The following is a 17,009-nucleotide window of genomic DNA, read 5'->3' on the forward strand; positions in this document are numbered from 1 at the left end:
TTCATTTCTGCAGGTGTTTTAGTTTTAAAGATATTGTAAAAATTAATTTTGGATATATTAATTATATTCAATATATTAAAACACATCAAGTTTTGTATTTTTTGTTGGACACCAAATGCTATTTCCATTAACAAAGAAGGTAAGTTTTAAGGATCACTTTAGGAAGTATAGATTTCTCAACGTTTTGACACTTCTTTCATTTCTGCAGGTGTTTTAGTTTTAAAGATATTGTAAAAATTAATTTTGGATATATTAATTAAATTCAATATATCAAAGCACATCAAGTTTTATATTTTTTTGTTGGGCACCAAATGCTATTTCCATTAACATAGAAGGTAAGTTTGAAGGATCACTTTAGGAAGTGTAGATTTCGCAACGTTTTGACACTTCTTTCATTTCTGCAGGTGTTTTAGTTTTGAAAATATGGTAAAATTAATAAATTTTAAAAATATAACTAACTGTTGAGTTATTTATTTTATTTTCAATGCCTCTGAGTATATTTTCTAGATAATTTAACAGCGAGAAAAACACAGTATTAAACCTTGTTGCAGTTTCAGTCATTAATCTAATCTTTACACTCATAAAAAGCTAATGTAACTCAAACACAACACGTGAATTAAAAGCTCGTTTGTGTCATCATGCTAATAACTTAATTCAAAACGCAATTGAAAGTATTAAACGGCTTCAGTTTTTACTTGAAGCCAACAACCAACGTTTATAATTATACATTCATTTCACAAATATTCCTCGGAGCGTAGATGCTGGACGAGTCGTTAGAACCGATCATTTTTTATGTGTGCCAGTTAATAACGACTTTGAAAATTACATTGATTATGTCAGGTTCGTAAAACAAACATTCGAAAAGGCCACATTTAGGAAATACTACCACCTTGTTAAGTCATTTACCAACGCCTGGAAGTGGTAATTTTGTTACGTGTGGAGTCTAGGATCTAATGCACGAACGGTACCAGATCCGTACTCCGGTGGTACTGCTCCGAAAAGTACTAATAACTAACTGAATGTTGTTGTCAAGTGTGCTGACTTTGAAACGAAGTTAGGCCCCCAACTTAAACCACTTAAAAATGGTTTAGTAAAATATCTATTAGTACTTCTCAATAGATAAACAAAGGTACTTGAATTATTTGTTCAAACTGTTCATTTTAGTCCGGTTCTGCCCATATTTAAAGGCGTCCGCCAGTCACCACGGCCATTTTTAATGTAATTTTCTCTAATCATGCCCCCAGAGCAGCCAAAATGCTCCGGCTCCGTGGTAGGTAGGCCGTCTCGATGATCAAACGTCGAACAAACAAACATTAATTTCAAAAAATTCGCCACCTGCTCGCTGCCCGTTTTCCGGACGGCACATTATCCGGAGGGGGGCCAACAAACCAAAGATTTATCGTTGAGAAGGACCAGCACATGTCGAGGTGGTAATAAGGTTGTCAATAAAGGTGGGTTGTTTTTTTAATTAAAAAATTAAAAAATTGGCGGAAGTTACCCCCCCTAAATTCTGTTAATAAAGGGCCCATGATTAAGAATTGGCGATTATTAATATGATTGGACATTTATCTCAAATGTCAGAGTACCCTCTAAAACAGGATATTGTTATTAAATAACTGTCTTGATTAATGGATGTTTGTTGTGTAAAGAAGTGCCATATCTCAAAAACTAAAGTTCACTTAATTTAATATGCAATATAAGTACCGTACCATAAATCAATAGGCATTTCTAGAAACTGACAAAATTGTTTAATAATTTTTTATTGTTTTTCAGAAATATGGCTATTTTTTATATATTACTATTGAAAATTGGATGAAACAATGCTTTATTTAGTAAGAAGTACCGTACTATTAACATTTCTTTACATTGTAATTTTTCTTTAATGTTCGATAATAGACTTTTGATTCTTGTATTGTACCATTCTCAGAATTTAATATGGACTTAAAATAGTATATAACACAAGTACCGTACAAAAAATTAATACTTACATACCTTAATACATTTCTATATTGTTAAAAGATTGATTTAAGGGTTGTGTATTGTGAATATGTCTGAAATATTCCGTTATTATTATTAATATATTAGATATTAAACAGATTAATGCTTTACTTAGAAGTACCGAATCATAAAAGTTTCATTAAATAACAATTTATCTTTAACTTTCAACTATAAGCGTGTTTTTTCGATAAATACTGATGTCACATCATTTATTTTTCTTATTACAACAGTGCGGTACCACCAAATGTCATCAGTTTATCTACTATGTTTGAGTATTTAAATACCCTTCATAAAAACTTCGATTGGAGACACGTTTTAATCGATGCGACGACCCGACCTACCGTGCATTAATGGTACCGAACCAATAACATTTAATTTTCGTAACCACCGAATGATTTACGATCGGGGCTTTCGTAAATAAATCACCGATTCCTCGGTTTGGTGGCCGGTTGCGCCGTTACGATGATACGTGAAAATTACGACATGGTACCGTCGAGGTGCCATGTTGGCGGTGCGGCGGCGGGTTTCATTTGTTGGCAGCCAATCGCCGTGGGTGGTACCACGGTGGTGTTCTTTTGTTTTAGAGGAGTTGAGGCGAAGCTCGCCGCGACCCACACACACACACAAACGGACTGCCGGGCCGCTCGTTTTTTCAAATGTCTGCGATGACGACTGTCGTTTTTTTTTGTTAGTGTTTTGGGTACCTCTCGGAATTGATATTCGTACGCTTCGAAGATTTGGAGAATTTCTTCTGAATATTGTTTTATTTTTAAAATTTTATTTTGTGTTTTGCATATTTAATTTACTTTATATAGTCTAAAACATTTTAAATGTAAGATAATATATTAAATAATATAATATATTCTTTAGATTCTTTACAGTTTCAGATACTTTTTTAAATTCTTAAGAATTTTTAGATTCATTTGATTCCCAGATTCTATTATTAGATTCTTTGAATATTTTAAACATTTCATTCAGTTTAAACTTTTATAATTCTATTAATTATTCAATTCTTGAGTGATTTAAATTCTTAAAATTCTTTAAAATGTTACATATTTAAAACATTTAGTTATATATTAAAGAACAATAAATAATCCCCATAATTATTTGTTTTTACATTAGTAATTTGTATTTTGAAATAACACACCAATATTAATTATTTTATGACACATTAAAATGTTTAATATTACTTTTATGAAATTTCATTGTAATAAATTTAAATACATACTTAATAAAATATTGTGGCAGATGTTTCACAAATTTACCACATTCCATCGCTGAATTTAATTAATTTTACGGTCTAGTATGATTTTGTAGGTATTTTTATGGTTTATTGATAAACAATTTGTAATAATAATATTATAATTATTTGTTGCAATTATTTAATTTGAACCCATTATTACATTGGTTTAGTGCAAATTTCGTCCTAAACTCTTTGATTTATTTTTTTATTTTCACCAGGTAAATTTTAGGAAAATAATCTAAAATTATATTAGTAAAGTAAAATAAAAAAAATTTAATAGTCTGTAAAATAGAATAAATGATAGAATAAAATCATATTTTATATACAATTTATTAATACGTAATTTTTTTTAATATATCATCATATCTTTAATTAACTTTATTATATTATATTTTATTTTTATAAATTTTGTATTTTTTTAAAAATTATGTATATTGTGGCGCCATCTATCGGTCAACTGCTTTTACTATTGAAATTTAAGAAATCTTTTTTTTTCAATACCCAGGAAGAAATCTGTTATTAAGTTGCGTTGACAGTTGCCGGTACTAAATGAAGGTTTATGGTCCAGTCCGTTCTTATAAATAATTGTTGTCTACATACGTGTAAACATTTTCTGTGAGTGTAAACAATAAGTATACAATTTATTTTATTAATCCAATGTAAACAACAAATAATATTATTATTAATAATATTTTTTGAAGTTGTTAACTAATTGACAACTGGGAAAATCCCCTATTTGAGGTTAATAGTACTATTACATTTATTCATATTTATGAAAACCTGTACTGAACTAATAAGGGTTTCGAAGAGCCAAAATATTGGATAAAAAATTCTTTTAAGCAACTTTTATGGTTTTTGGGAAGAAGTGCATGATAAAATAAAAAATTAAGACCAGTCGAAGGACAACCATCAATTTTAAACCCTGATTGAGGCTCAGCCACTCGACCAAGGAAATTCAATAAATGGATGCGGTAATTTTTAAATTAACAGTATGAATTACAACTTTAAATAATATTTTTAGATACCTGGGGCCTCTACAAATGCACCGCAACCGTACAAACCACTTTTAAGTAATTTTAAGCCTACTGTTAATCCGGTAAAAGAAAAAATGTCTGGGGATATTAGTCCCCATCGAGGCAGACCCAAAAATAAAGGTTTCGAAGAGCTGAACTTCGAACTGAGGCGCAAAGTATTCAACAACAAATACAAATACTACGCGTTGTGCCTTAACTGTAACACGGAACTAAGAAACACTTCGGAAAGTCGCCTAATAATTCACAGGTGAGTTATAAAATAAATTTATGAACTTACCCAACTTGTTGTATTTAGGAAGAGATGTATGGTGAAACATGAGGAAAGCACCAACGGGGATTGCTTCAAGGAACTTGCGGAGCCCCCGTCAATTTTGCACCCCGACTGCAGCATAGAAACGTTCCTCAACCACCCCAACGTGGAAATCGAATACATGGACACTGTAATTTATAAATTTATCATTAAGTTCCGCATAACTGTGCTGTTTTTAGGTACCTGACACCTTTATAAGCACCCCATCCAACAACAATTCCATCGTCACCATTAAATCAGAAGCTAAAACGAAAAGCCCCTCGAAGAAAAAACGGAAACAAGAAGTGAAAAATGAGGAAGGAACGCCCGGCGATTGTGACGTCGGTGATGCGATAGGAAAGTTCTTTTTTGGCTGCAACATACCACTGTCCGTGGTTGAGTCAGACCACTTTGTCAATTTAATTAGAGTGCTCAACCCCGGTGTGGTGGGCAAAATTCCGGGTACGAATGCTTTGTCCACCAGTATTTTAGATAGAATTTATAACGAATGTAACGCCAACGTGGGTCCACACTCAGTGATGCTCATTGATGGCTGGAAGTCATCAAATATGACAACTGTAGCTACAATGATACACAATGCCAACAGTTCTTCAGCATTTCTACTTAGTGACGTTGGGGGTATACAAGAAATTGTAGAAAAGTCCCTCAGAATAGCCAAAGGAAAGTACAAAACTGACGTTTATTGTATAGTGTCAGAGAACGCAGGTGTTTTGAAAGAAAACCTGACGATGTATAGTATGTGGTACAGCAACTGCAACAGCCACACCGGCAACCTGTTGGCCAAAGACTTGCTGTCTATCCACCAGCCTTGTCTGGACAAAGCATTGTCAATATTAACTGAATTTTCAAACTCCGACCTGCAACGGGCACTAACGGAAAACGGGGGGCAACAAATTAAGCTTCTGGGTGACACGTGCGAGTCCCAGAGGGACGCGATCTCTAGCCTCCTCTTCAACTTGAAGGTGATGAAGAAAGTTGTCCCTAACAGCAACAAAATCAAAGAGTTATTGTTTGACAACAGTTTGGAGCCAAGTTGTGAACGTCTAGTTAAGCTTTTGATACCAATTTGTGCATTAGTAAACGCCGCCCAGGAGCCTTCGTGCACTCTGGTTGACATAGCGGGGCTATGGCTTAAGTTGGCCTACAATCCAATTTACTCGTCGGGTGTTGTGGGGGAATTAGTTAGAAAACACATGGAGTGTTCGTTGAACGTCTACGCCCTGAGTGCGTATTATTTTTCAATGGGTAACAAGTCCGTTAATTTGTCTAAGGCTCAACAATCCACTGTAGACGAGTTCCTGATAGTGGAACTGGACAAAAACGGTCTAGAACAACTGATTCATTTCAAAGAATGCACGGGTTTGTTCCGTTCGTTAATGGAGAAAAATATTACCGACTCTTTGATATTTTGGAAGACTGCTAGTGTTAAATATCCCGAACTTTCGCAGTTTGTGATCAAGTTGCTGCAAATTCCCGCGTCCTGCGCACAAGTACAACGTTTATTTACGAATTCTAACGTCCACTCGAGGCATCACAACAAGTTGACTCTGGAAAGATATAATAAACTATTACATGTGTATTATTCATTGAAGCTGAAAGATGCACATAAATCAGATGAGTATTGAAGGCGTTTTAAATTTATATATTATATTGTGTAGTCAATTTATGTATTATATTTAGTATGTAATAAATATTGTTATTTGTCCCTTTAAATTTCTTCAAACATTAAAAACTGAAATACCTCGAAAACGACTGAGATTATCAAAGTTAACCAAGAGCACTTTTTTTAAATTGTGCATAGAATGTGAAAAGTATGATATTTTTAAAAAATATTCAACAGTGTAGAAAATTAGGCGAAAAATAGGGGAGAACCCCCAAAATCTACGTTACTGTATCATTGGGGGGGAAAAGTTTATTAGATTGAATTGTAGGTATGTATTTTAGGATAACACACCAAATTTAAACACAATTGGACCAAAAGTTAAGGAAATATGAGTAAAAGACTGTTTTTGAAGTTTATATTTTCTTCAGGAGAAACTTAGGAACAAAATTTTGTTTACATTTTCTTCATTATTGGACGTGTTCTACCAGCTCCCATAATTTGACCACCTATTTTATTAGTACATAATAATAATAATAAATAATAACTTTTAATATAAAGTCAAATTTAACGTTTGATGTTAAATGAATAGTAAAAAGGGGCCTGTCTTAAGTTCGCCGCACTGTCATAAGATGGCGGCAGACGTTAGTAAAATTAACAACAACAAAGCGCCGTCATGGTTTGCATTTAATCAAACGGAACGTTACAATAACTGCCACAAATTTAATAGGAACCCCAAAAACAAACCACATAAAACAAAGGACTAATGAACAAAATAGAAATGTCGCGCCTCGTCGGCAGATGCGCATGCGCCCCGCTCGCCAGCCGTGTCCGCGACGACATCTTGTCGGTGGGCAACGTTTGGTCGAACGTCACTAAAACGTATCATCTGAAGAACGTCGACAGGAAGATGGGATCGTCGAAATGCGATCCGGTGCCGGCGAACGTGAAAAACTCCAAACCGTACGGTCGTGTGGTGCTCACGCTGAAAAATCAATTGCTGCCCGAGGACAAGCTGAGCCCCACACCGTCGCAGCTCGACGGTTTAGACTTTGAGTCCGAGATGGATCTTAGGATATACGGATGCGAGTTGATACAGACGGCCGGGATCTTATTGAAACTGCCCCAGGTAGGTTCAAGTTTGGTGGTTTCAAAGGATCAGTTTTGGTGTTCGGTGTGAATGTGTGTGTGCTCTGAGGCTTGACCTGGTTCCCTGTTTGTTTTATTTTGATTCACACGTGTTGAGTCATTGCCGCAACCTTGAAAGTGATATCCAATGATTGATTTGCTGTTTACCATCATTAATTGATTATTAATACATTTTTTTGTAGCAGCAGCTCAATCTTATAAGTTGGAGGGCAAGTGGTTGTAAAAAGGTTACAGTTTACACCTTTTTCTATCAAGAAAACTCAGTAAAAACACTAATCCTTTTGTGTTTTGATTTATTATGGATTTTAAGACCATGTTTTTTAAAGCTTCCTTCTTTAACGACATTCTTTATAGGTTAATTAAGGTTTTAATCTTGACATTTCTGGCTTTGTTCATCAATTTTTTAATATTCTTACACACCTACTTGTCAAAACATTAATTATAAAAGGTTCTTGGGCATCCACAACCATTTCCTAGATGTGTAAGCAACAACTGACCAAAGAGCATTCAAAATTGACCAAACAGGGAATCCAGCCTTAACATAAACCCCTTAACTATTCAATTAAGCACTCGTTAACATGACTGGCCGATGTTTTGCAGGTCGCAATGGCCACCGGACAGGTGCTCTTGCAGAGATTCTATTATTCGAAGAGCCTGGTCAGGCATCCCGTTGACCAAACGGCAATGGCATGCGTGTGTCTCGCCTCGAAAATCGAGGAGGCCCCCAAACGCATTAGGGACGTTATAAACGTGTTCACGCACATCAGACAAGTCAACTCGAACAAGTAAGTTGGTGTTTTTGTTTGTTACTGCTTTTAATTATATTCACTGTTAATGAGCATAACATTTTTATCAATTGGACCGTTTTCTTTTTGTAAATTTTCCGTTTGAACAAACCGTGTTTTACACGATCGGTTTGTTCTTGTGGATGGCTGTTTAATTTGAATTACCTTAACGTGTTAAGGCAGCATATATGTTTATGTGTTTTTTTATCATAACCTTTAGTAATTTTTAGATTAATAAAAAAACCTAAAAAGGTAATTATTATAGATTTGTACGAAAATTTTATTTATGTACACTGTTACATATACAAATTGCTTTTTAAACTAAAACCTATTATCAAAAATTCAGTTTTATTGACACACTTTAAGTATTTGTTGCTTTGATTTCAACAATTTTTTTACCAATCCAATTAATTTTTAATGTAAGAAGATATATAAAATATTTTTACCCTTTGTTTTTGAATTTGAAATTAATTTTCTTATGTTTAGATCCAAAACACAAAAATTTTGAAGAGCATTTCTGAAGTCATGGACAAAAAGGCAAAGAATTCAAGAAAAAATTGTGGAAATCAGAACTTAAACCTTCAGATTTGGTCTTGAATTTTTAATTAGTAAAGAATAAAGAAGAGTTAAAAATTTTTGATGGTTGGTTCAGTGATAAAATTTGATTCCACTTCGGTTTTGTTGTTATAAACGACGCAAAAAGGAGTCACTCAAATGTTGTTATATTTACAGAGGTTCCCAAAAATGGCTAATTATATAAAAGGGCCTCTCGTCCATCACACACAAGCACAATTTCTACGGAACCTAAAGGAGCCTGTGGGTGCCCCAAATATATAATAAACATATAAAAATAGTCCCACGTCTCCCCCGGCTAGAAATCCGAAATGATTAATAAAATTTGACTGAAAAGTATAATGGTGAGACATTTGCGTTATCGGTTTCAACAGTTTTTCGGATATGGGAGCTCAATGCTCAATGATGGAAATGTGAATGGGGTCTTGAGTAAGTTTGATGTAAGTATTGATTTATATTGTTTATTTTGCTTAGGTTATTTTATGTTAAAACCACTATTACACCATTATTTATCGTTATTATTAGTATTATCTATCTATCAAGGCAGCAGATTATTATATTACAAATTATTTTATTTATAACTAAACAAACGTACTTAGACACCATTTAATCATGCACAGTTTGACGCCTTAAATCTGTTGAAACTCGATACGTTGTGAATATAAAATGAATGGAAATAATGGAAGAGGATGGAAGAAGGAAGACCGTCGACAATCGTCAATCGAAATGAAATATCCGCCGTTTAATTAAATTTAATCAAACAAGGTGTTTTGTAGGTGCATCAGGCAGAAGTGCTTACAATAAACATTAAAAATTAAAGAGCAGGTGAATCAGTTTTAGAAAGACAGAAGTGAATAAGTAAGAGGACGTCGAACAGGTAAAACTTATCAAATGAAAAATGGTGGTTTTAGTTGACGGTTGCCTTAAAAAAAAAAAAAAAATGAATTGACAAAAATGTTATGCACGAAAGAAATTAATTGTCATTTGGAGACTGGCCAAAAATAAACTAAGATCCACCATTTTTGCAACTGTTTTTTTGTCGTTAACTTTTTAATCGTTTAGGCGCTTTTGGTTTCGTCTATAGTTTATTTTTACGCATCCACCTCCAAGTTGCAATTAATCTGTACCTTCCTTCCCCCCTTGTACACGAAATACTGGTCCCCTTCCCCCCTGAGATTAATTAGATCGGGTCGGAAGGGACGCATGAGAAAGAGAAAAATGTAAATTTTGTCTCTTACACGCCACACGACGTTACGAATATGAACTCCCTCCCCTCAACACATGTCGTTTTTTTGTGTATGCGCAGGCAGATCCAGCCGGTGATCCTCGACCAGAACTACATACACCTCAAGAATCTGGTGATCAAGGCGGAGCGACGGGTGCTCAAGGAGTTGGGGTTCTGCGTTCACATCAAGCATCCGCACAAGGTAATTAGATTTGTAGGGAATGGGGGGTGTTTACTGATTTTTCCTAATATTTAATGTCTATTAAAAATAATTAATGTGAAAACTGAACAAGATGCAAGTTTGGGGCTTTCACCAATCGATTCAGCATTGTTTTTAGTACTTTGGCTGAAATTTTCGTTTATTTATCTTTGTCATTGCCAGTTTAACAAAGAAAAAATTGTTACTCTTAATAATTTTCTTAACAAAATAAAAATGGTTGACTTTGACAATGTTTTATGGAAAACCTGGACAAGATACAACCTTGTGGTTTTCACCAATCGATTCAGCATTGTTTTTAATACTTTGGCTGAAATTTTCGTTTAATTATCTTTGACATAGCCAGTTTAACAAAGAATAAACTGTTACTCTTAATAATTTTCTTGACAAAATAGAGAAGGTTGACTTTAACAATGTTTTATAGAAAACCTGGACAAGATGCAACCAATCACCAATCGATTCAGCATTGTTTTTAGTACTTTGTCTGAAATTTTCGCTTAATTATCTTTGTCATTACCAGTTTAACAAAGAATAAACTATTACTCTTAATAATTTTCTTGACAAAATCAAGAAGGTTGACTTTAACAATGTTTTATAGAAAACCTGAACAAGATGCAACCTTGTGGTTTTCACCAATCGATTCAGTATTGTTTATAGTACTTTGTCACACCCAGTTTTCTTTGTAAACATCCCCATCTTAATCATCATGTTTGGACAGTCGGTATGTATTCGCAAAGACTTTACCAGCGACTCATTCACAACATTAAAATTGTAACATGTTTAGTATTTAGTCAACGGAAACGGGGAAACATCGTCCTAGTGTCCGTCAACTCTTGCCGCCCGAACATAACGGAAACGGTGGTTTTTGTTGTCATTCCAGATCATCGTCATGTACCTGCAGGTGCTCGGCTTCCAGGCCAACCAGAAACTGATGCAGTACTCGTGGAACTACATGAACGACTCCCTCCGCACCGACGTGTTCGTCCGCTACCAACCGGAAACAGTGGCCTGCGCCTGCATCTACCTCACCGCCCGCAAACTGAAACTGCCGCTGCCCAAAAGTCCGGCGTGGTACACGATATTCGGTGCCACCGAATCCGAAATCAGGGACATTTGTATCAGGATATTGAAGCTATATAATAGACCAAAGGTACTTAGGTGTTTTATTAACTGTACTATAAATGTGACGAGTTGTTGTTGTAGCCAAACGCAGACGCCTTGGAGAAGAAGGTGGACGAGCTGTGCAAAAAGTACCACGACCTCAGGGCCAAGGCGAAAGGTAGTTCGGGGGGCAACACCCCGAACAACGACTCCAACAGCCCCAGCCAACAGAAAACAACGGGTGCCCACAACGCCTGGGGAGGTTTTATTAGGTAGTTAGATTCACTCTTAAAGCCGTTCCCATTTTTTTTAATTTCCCCCTAATTTCAGTCGATCGGGAAGCCACACCGCGCCTCCGATTAAAGAAAAGACGTCGCGGTCGCGGTCCGCCACCCACTCGCCGGAAAGGAAGCACCACAAACGCAGCAAAAAGCATCGGTCGAGGAGTCGGAGCGCCAGTCGGAACCACAAGAAGAGCCACAAGAGGAAGAGCTACTCGAGGTCGAGGAGCAATTCGCCGCACACCAAGAACAGGAAGAGGGACAAGAGGAGGTCGCGGAGCACGAGCAATGACAGGGACGCCAAGAATGATAGATACATAGACAGATACGAGAAGAATGATAAGTACGATAAAGACAAACACAGTGATAGAGACAGGTATGATAAATACGAGGATAAAAAGGAGAGACATGAGAAGAAGTATGACAGGGACGATAAGTACCGGGATGACAAGTATTCTCGGGAGGATAAATACAAAAAATCGTCGAAACACAGAGATGATGATAGAGATCGATCGAAGGACAGGAGGAGATGAAAGGAGTTTGTGAAGTTGCGTATTTTTATGGTTATTAAATGAATACCGTTATTGCCATTGAGGGAAAATATTTTTTAGCTCAAGATTAGTTTTATAACTGAATTGTAAAAAATGTACAAATATATTTTTCTGTAAATAACTACGAATTTTATTCTATTTTTAATTATTTCATTATTAATATTAAGACAGAGAACGTTAGCCTATTTTTTAGAAAAACTGAACAACCTAAAGTTGACTTTAATAATGTTTTGTGGAAAACCAGGACAACCTACAAACTTGTGGTTTTTACCAATCAATTCAGCATTGTTATAGTACTTTGGCTGAAATTTTCGTTTAATTATTTTTGCATTGCCAGTTTAACAAAAAATGAACTGTTACTCTTAATAATTTTCTTAACAAAATAGAGAAGGTTGACTTTAACAATATTTTATAGAAAACCAGGACAAGATGAAACTTTCTGGTTTTCACCAATCAGTTCAGCATTGTTTTTAGTACTTTAATCGAAATTTTCGTTTAATTATTTCCATTATTATCATTGTAACAAAGAATAAACCTCTACCCTTAATACTTTCCTAAAAAATGAGCAAAATTACCTTTAAATGTGTTTTATAGAAAACCTTCAGAAGATAAAAACGTCCTGTTTTTACTAATTGATTCAGCATTGTTTTTAATATTTCAACTTGAAACATGACCCAATTCAAAGTTCACCCTGTACTAACTAATCCATGGGAAAGCTAATTCAGTACATCAAAGAGAATCAATTAATTCCTTTGCATGACAACTCGATAGTAATTAGTGTTTTCTGTTTTAACACGAATTCGTCACTCATGTAAGTTAATATAACAATTTTTAATGTAAATAATTAGAAAAAATGGCATATATTTGTTTAAAATATATATATTTAGTTGTAAAACAAACACAGAAATGAATAAAGAAATATTTTAATAATTCAGCACCTCTTTAAGGTAGAATTAAATATTCAATAAATACAAAAATAAATTAATGGTTTATTGATGAATAATGAAGATACCTAAAAAGTGTCCTGTAGGCGTTTTGTACTGTTGATGATATTTAAGGATACAGCGTTGTCAGTTTTCAAGAGCACACCGAAATATTTAAATATACATTATTCACAATAACTATCGTTCACTTTAGTTGCTTAGCTACTTAAAAAAAAGAGTCATTTTATCAAGCCCATAAAAAATCAATAAACACATGAGCAAATCGGCAAATCGAAGCCATAAAAAATGTAAAGCCGACAACACAGTGTTAAAAGTCATAGTTGAGAAAGGTCCTTTTGTTCCGTCGTTTACAGCGAATTGGCGATAAAACACGCGTTAAAATTGTCAGCGAGCGTAAGCCCAACACAGAACCGAGCCCGTATTCGATCGTCATAACGCATTGTTAAAAGTAAGTAGTAAAAATCACAATTTCCCACTGATTTACCTGTAGAGTCCGGAAACGGGGGGAAATTCAAACTTGGTAATTTTTCCGTTGCCAACCGTCACATAAATAGTGGGAACGAAACTGCGTTGTTATTGTCGGCCGCATGTTTTCATTTGGCACGGCACCACGTTACGAACACGTTACGTTTAATTATGGGGTAAGGACCGGTAGTAAATTGGCGTGTCAAATCGTCGTTTATGTTGTGCCTATAGCTTCGTGTTGTTGCAGAGTTGAGGTCCAGAACAAATTGTACATTCGTCTGCCGGTTAAGATAACTGAGGAGCTTCAAGTCAAGGAGCTGCACAAGAACATCGTCGAAGTATCGCTGGCCAGACAGAAATCGGCCCGCTGGTGCATCGCTAGGTTCGAAAGCGAGGACAAGTTGAGAGAGGCACTCAAGGATTTAAAGCAGAAGAAAATCAACGGGAAGTCTATCGTTGCCAAAATATACAGGAAGGAACGGCCACACATCGTTGGCACAGATACTGAACAGCTGAAGAAACTAATCAAGTCACAATTTGCTTAATAATGGGAGGTTCTTTTATCGGCAACCCCTATGGGGAGTACTATGTAGAGGATGACGAGGTGGACTTTGTAAGTTTGTTGTTTTAATGGTTGTCAGTGTTAATCGTAATAAAATTACTGTTTGTTGTTATGTTTGTATTTTTTTATCCTATAAGTATTATTAGTATTGTTACAGTCAATTCATTTCATTAAAAAAACAAAGAGCCAATAATCTAGTTATCTCCCAGTTGACAAAAGTGGGACAAAACATTAAAAAATGTTGGTTTTAGGATGTAATTATACCGGCAGAAGAGGTGGTGGAGTTACCTCCACCCTCTCCTGACGAAGATTTAGTTTATGAAAGCCCTCCGGATACGGAAGACGAGGAGTATTACTACGACGATATGATGGACGCCGACGCAGACGTCGATCCCGAATACACTTACGACTCTGCAAATGGTTCGTCGTCTTCTGATGATGAAGATGTTGATCGTCATGTAATGACTCCTCTTGAGGAGGCCATCATCGATGCTCTTGAGATGGAAGGTTAGTCCATTATTATTATTCGTATTTACAGCAATTTTCGAACATAAAAACATGTTAAATTGTTTGCATTAATATAAATTCTTGAGGGGAATCTTCAAAATTGTTTAGTGAGTTGGTCTAAAAATAATTTTATTTAGTTTTTTAAATAAATTATCCATCAAAAGTAAGAAAAATGCTTTAAAAAAGTACTATTCACAATTAAATTGCCTGAATTTAGGTAAATTCTTGAGGAAAATCTTCAAAATAGTTCGTTGAGTCGGTCCAAAATTAATTTTATCTACTTTTGTAATAATATTCTTGAAGATAATCTTTAGAGATGTCTGCTGAGTTGGTACAAAAATAATTTTATTTAGTTTTTTATATAAATTATCCATCAAAAGTAAGAAAAATACTTTAAAAAACTACTATTTACAATTATATTGTCTGAATTTAGATAAATTCTTGAGGAAAATCTTTAAAATTGTTGAAAATTAATTTTATCTTCTTTTCTAAATAAATTATCCAATAAAAGTAAGGAAAATACATAAAATAAAATTCATCTTCAACTGAAAATAATTTAAAAAAAAACATCTGGAAAAAAACAAAATGTATATACTTTTAGTTTATCTGTTAGATTTATTACTCAGAAATCCTTAAAATTAATTGCATTTGTGTATTACAGATAATTTTAACAAAACATTTTTAAAATGATAAATCAATATTGAACTGCTTCCCGGAATAATTAAATGACTGAGTCAATGAAATTGCCTCGTCTTTAATTAAATTTTAAAGATTAATTGCACAACAGGAGCATCGCAAAAACATAATTCCAATTAACTGATTAAATCCTGTATTTCATTGCGGATTAAAGCAACAATTAATCGAAATTTTGTCTGCTTTCAGCCGCCATGAGCTCCAAATCCTCGGATTCTGACACCGATTGATTGAGCGTTTTGGAAATAATGACTTGTTTCGTTATTTTGATCTGTACAATCATCGACATCGCTACATCGGAAAAGTAAAAGTTTAAATTTTAAAAAAGGCTGTAAAAGGTTGATGTTCAGTTTTGGTTTTTCGTTTAATTTTAACGTAGAAATTTGAAATTATCACATAACTTGGGCTAATATTTGTACAGGGTATATTTTAAATAATGTTGAGAAGTACTGATAAAGGATAATAAAGAAACGACTCATTTGCCAAACCACAAAGTTCTGCCTCAGAACGCCGACACCCCCTGGAATCTCGACCCCATTCATTAGTAGCCTTGTTAATTTGTTAATTAAATCATTCCATAATCGATGTTTCAGTGTTTTTATTTGGTCTTGATTTCATTGTGGTGTCGGCTTGAGTGTAAAGTTTGTTCCTACCACATAGTTTGTATAAATGTCTGATATTAAAAAACCATATAATATATGAAATATTGTATAAACAAATATATATATATAGGTGTGTTTTCATGCGGTCAGGCACTTCCTAAGTTCCGATCGCATTAATTATAACAAAATATGGATGTATAAGCGTACTCACAAATTGGGTGTATTAAATATATCTAGATATATATGTATATGTATTTTAATTTGTTGAAAAAATTAGTTTTTTTAAAATTCACATGTACCAAATAAATAAATATATACTATTTATGTTAAAAGTTGTTTTTTTTACCCAAAATAGTAACAAATTTAATCTACGGATGTGCATACTAAACAACAGATAAATATATTATCAATTAAAAATGTGATACATAAATAATAAATATATTTAATTATAACTTTTCCAATGTCAAAATTTTATTGAATCTAAAATGGGTAAATTTGGGCTTGAAAATATAAGAAATATTCAATATTACTGATAATAAACAATTTTTAATTACAAAACATTAACAAATAAGGGTTGAGAAGAGTTTAAAAGTAATGATAGTGCTTTGTAAACGAAATTCTTCTCTTTTGAAATTGCTTTTTCTGTTCATATGAATTTGAAAAATGTTGAGAATGTTCTAAAATTAATGACAATTATTGAAAATATTATGAAAATAATGAAATTATCAATAAAATCTTAAACTAAAAGAAAGAGATATATGATAATCAATATTCTTATTTAAAATTGCCTATTTAGTAAACAGAAATCTGAAAAATGATGAGAATATTGTAAAATTTATGATAATTATTGAGGATATTACAAAAATAATGAATTTATCAATTAAATCTTAATTAAATAAAAGAAATGTTTGTTGTAAACGTAATTCTCATTTTAAATTACCTCTTCAGTTCATAAAAATCTCGGAAATGTTGAGAGTAGTCTAAATTTATGATAATTATTGAGAATATTACAAAAATAACGAAATTATTATTTAAATTTTCATTGAAAGAAATAAATCTTTATTGTAAACGTAATTTCCATTTGAAATTACCTTTTAGTTAATAAAAATAAGGAAATGTTGAGAATATTCTAAAAATTATGATAATTATTGAGGATATTACAAAAATAA

The 17,009-nt window shown here is 33.7% G+C and overlaps 3 protein-coding genes across 4 annotated transcripts; all 3 read left to right on the plus strand.

Annotated features, from left to right (window-relative positions):
* The first annotated feature begins 3,836 nt into the window (after positions 1-3,836).
* LOC109599649 (uncharacterized) lies at positions 3,837-6,298 on the plus strand. The gene is made up of 4 exons (XM_020015663.2): positions 3,837-4,212; positions 4,263-4,522; positions 4,571-4,715; positions 4,765-6,298. Exons 1-4 carry the CDS (start codon positions 4,204-4,206, stop codon positions 6,208-6,210), a joined length of 1,860 nt encoding a protein of 619 aa, XP_019871222.2. The 5' UTR covers positions 3,837-4,203; the 3' UTR covers positions 6,211-6,298.
* A 653-nt stretch (positions 6,299-6,951) lies between these two features.
* On the plus strand, positions 6,952-12,188 carry LOC109599650 (cyclin-L1). Its single transcript, XM_020015664.2, has 6 exons — positions 6,952-7,314; positions 7,935-8,119; positions 9,999-10,119; positions 11,015-11,284; positions 11,338-11,507; positions 11,566-12,188. The coding sequence occupies exons 1-6, from the start codon at positions 6,952-6,954 to the stop codon at positions 12,047-12,049; spliced, it is 1,593 nt and encodes a 530-aa protein (XP_019871223.2). The 3' UTR covers positions 12,050-12,188.
* Positions 12,189-13,306: 1,118 nt separating this feature from the next.
* Positions 13,307-16,172, plus strand: LOC109599645 (uncharacterized). Of its 2 annotated transcripts, none has more exons than XM_020015658.2 (4): positions 13,307-13,459; positions 13,724-14,089; positions 14,290-14,545; positions 15,428-16,172. In XM_020015658.2, the coding sequence occupies exons 2-4, from the start codon at positions 14,024-14,026 to the stop codon at positions 15,466-15,468; spliced, it is 363 nt and encodes a 120-aa protein (XP_019871217.1). In that variant the 5' UTR covers positions 13,307-13,459; positions 13,724-14,023; the 3' UTR covers positions 15,469-16,172. The 2 variants fall into 2 exon arrangements, with proteins under 2 accessions (XP_019871217.1, XP_019871216.1); XM_020015657.2 differs by lacking the exon at positions 13,307-13,459 and adding an exon at positions 13,497-13,652.
* The last annotated feature ends 837 nt before the right edge of the window (positions 16,173-17,009 follow it).

The sequence above is a fragment of the Aethina tumida genome, chromosome 6 (genome assembly GCF_024364675.1).
Source record: "Aethina tumida isolate Nest 87 chromosome 6, icAetTumi1.1, whole genome shotgun sequence".
NCBI classification, from domain to species: Eukaryota; Metazoa; Arthropoda; class Insecta; order Coleoptera; family Nitidulidae; genus Aethina; species Aethina tumida.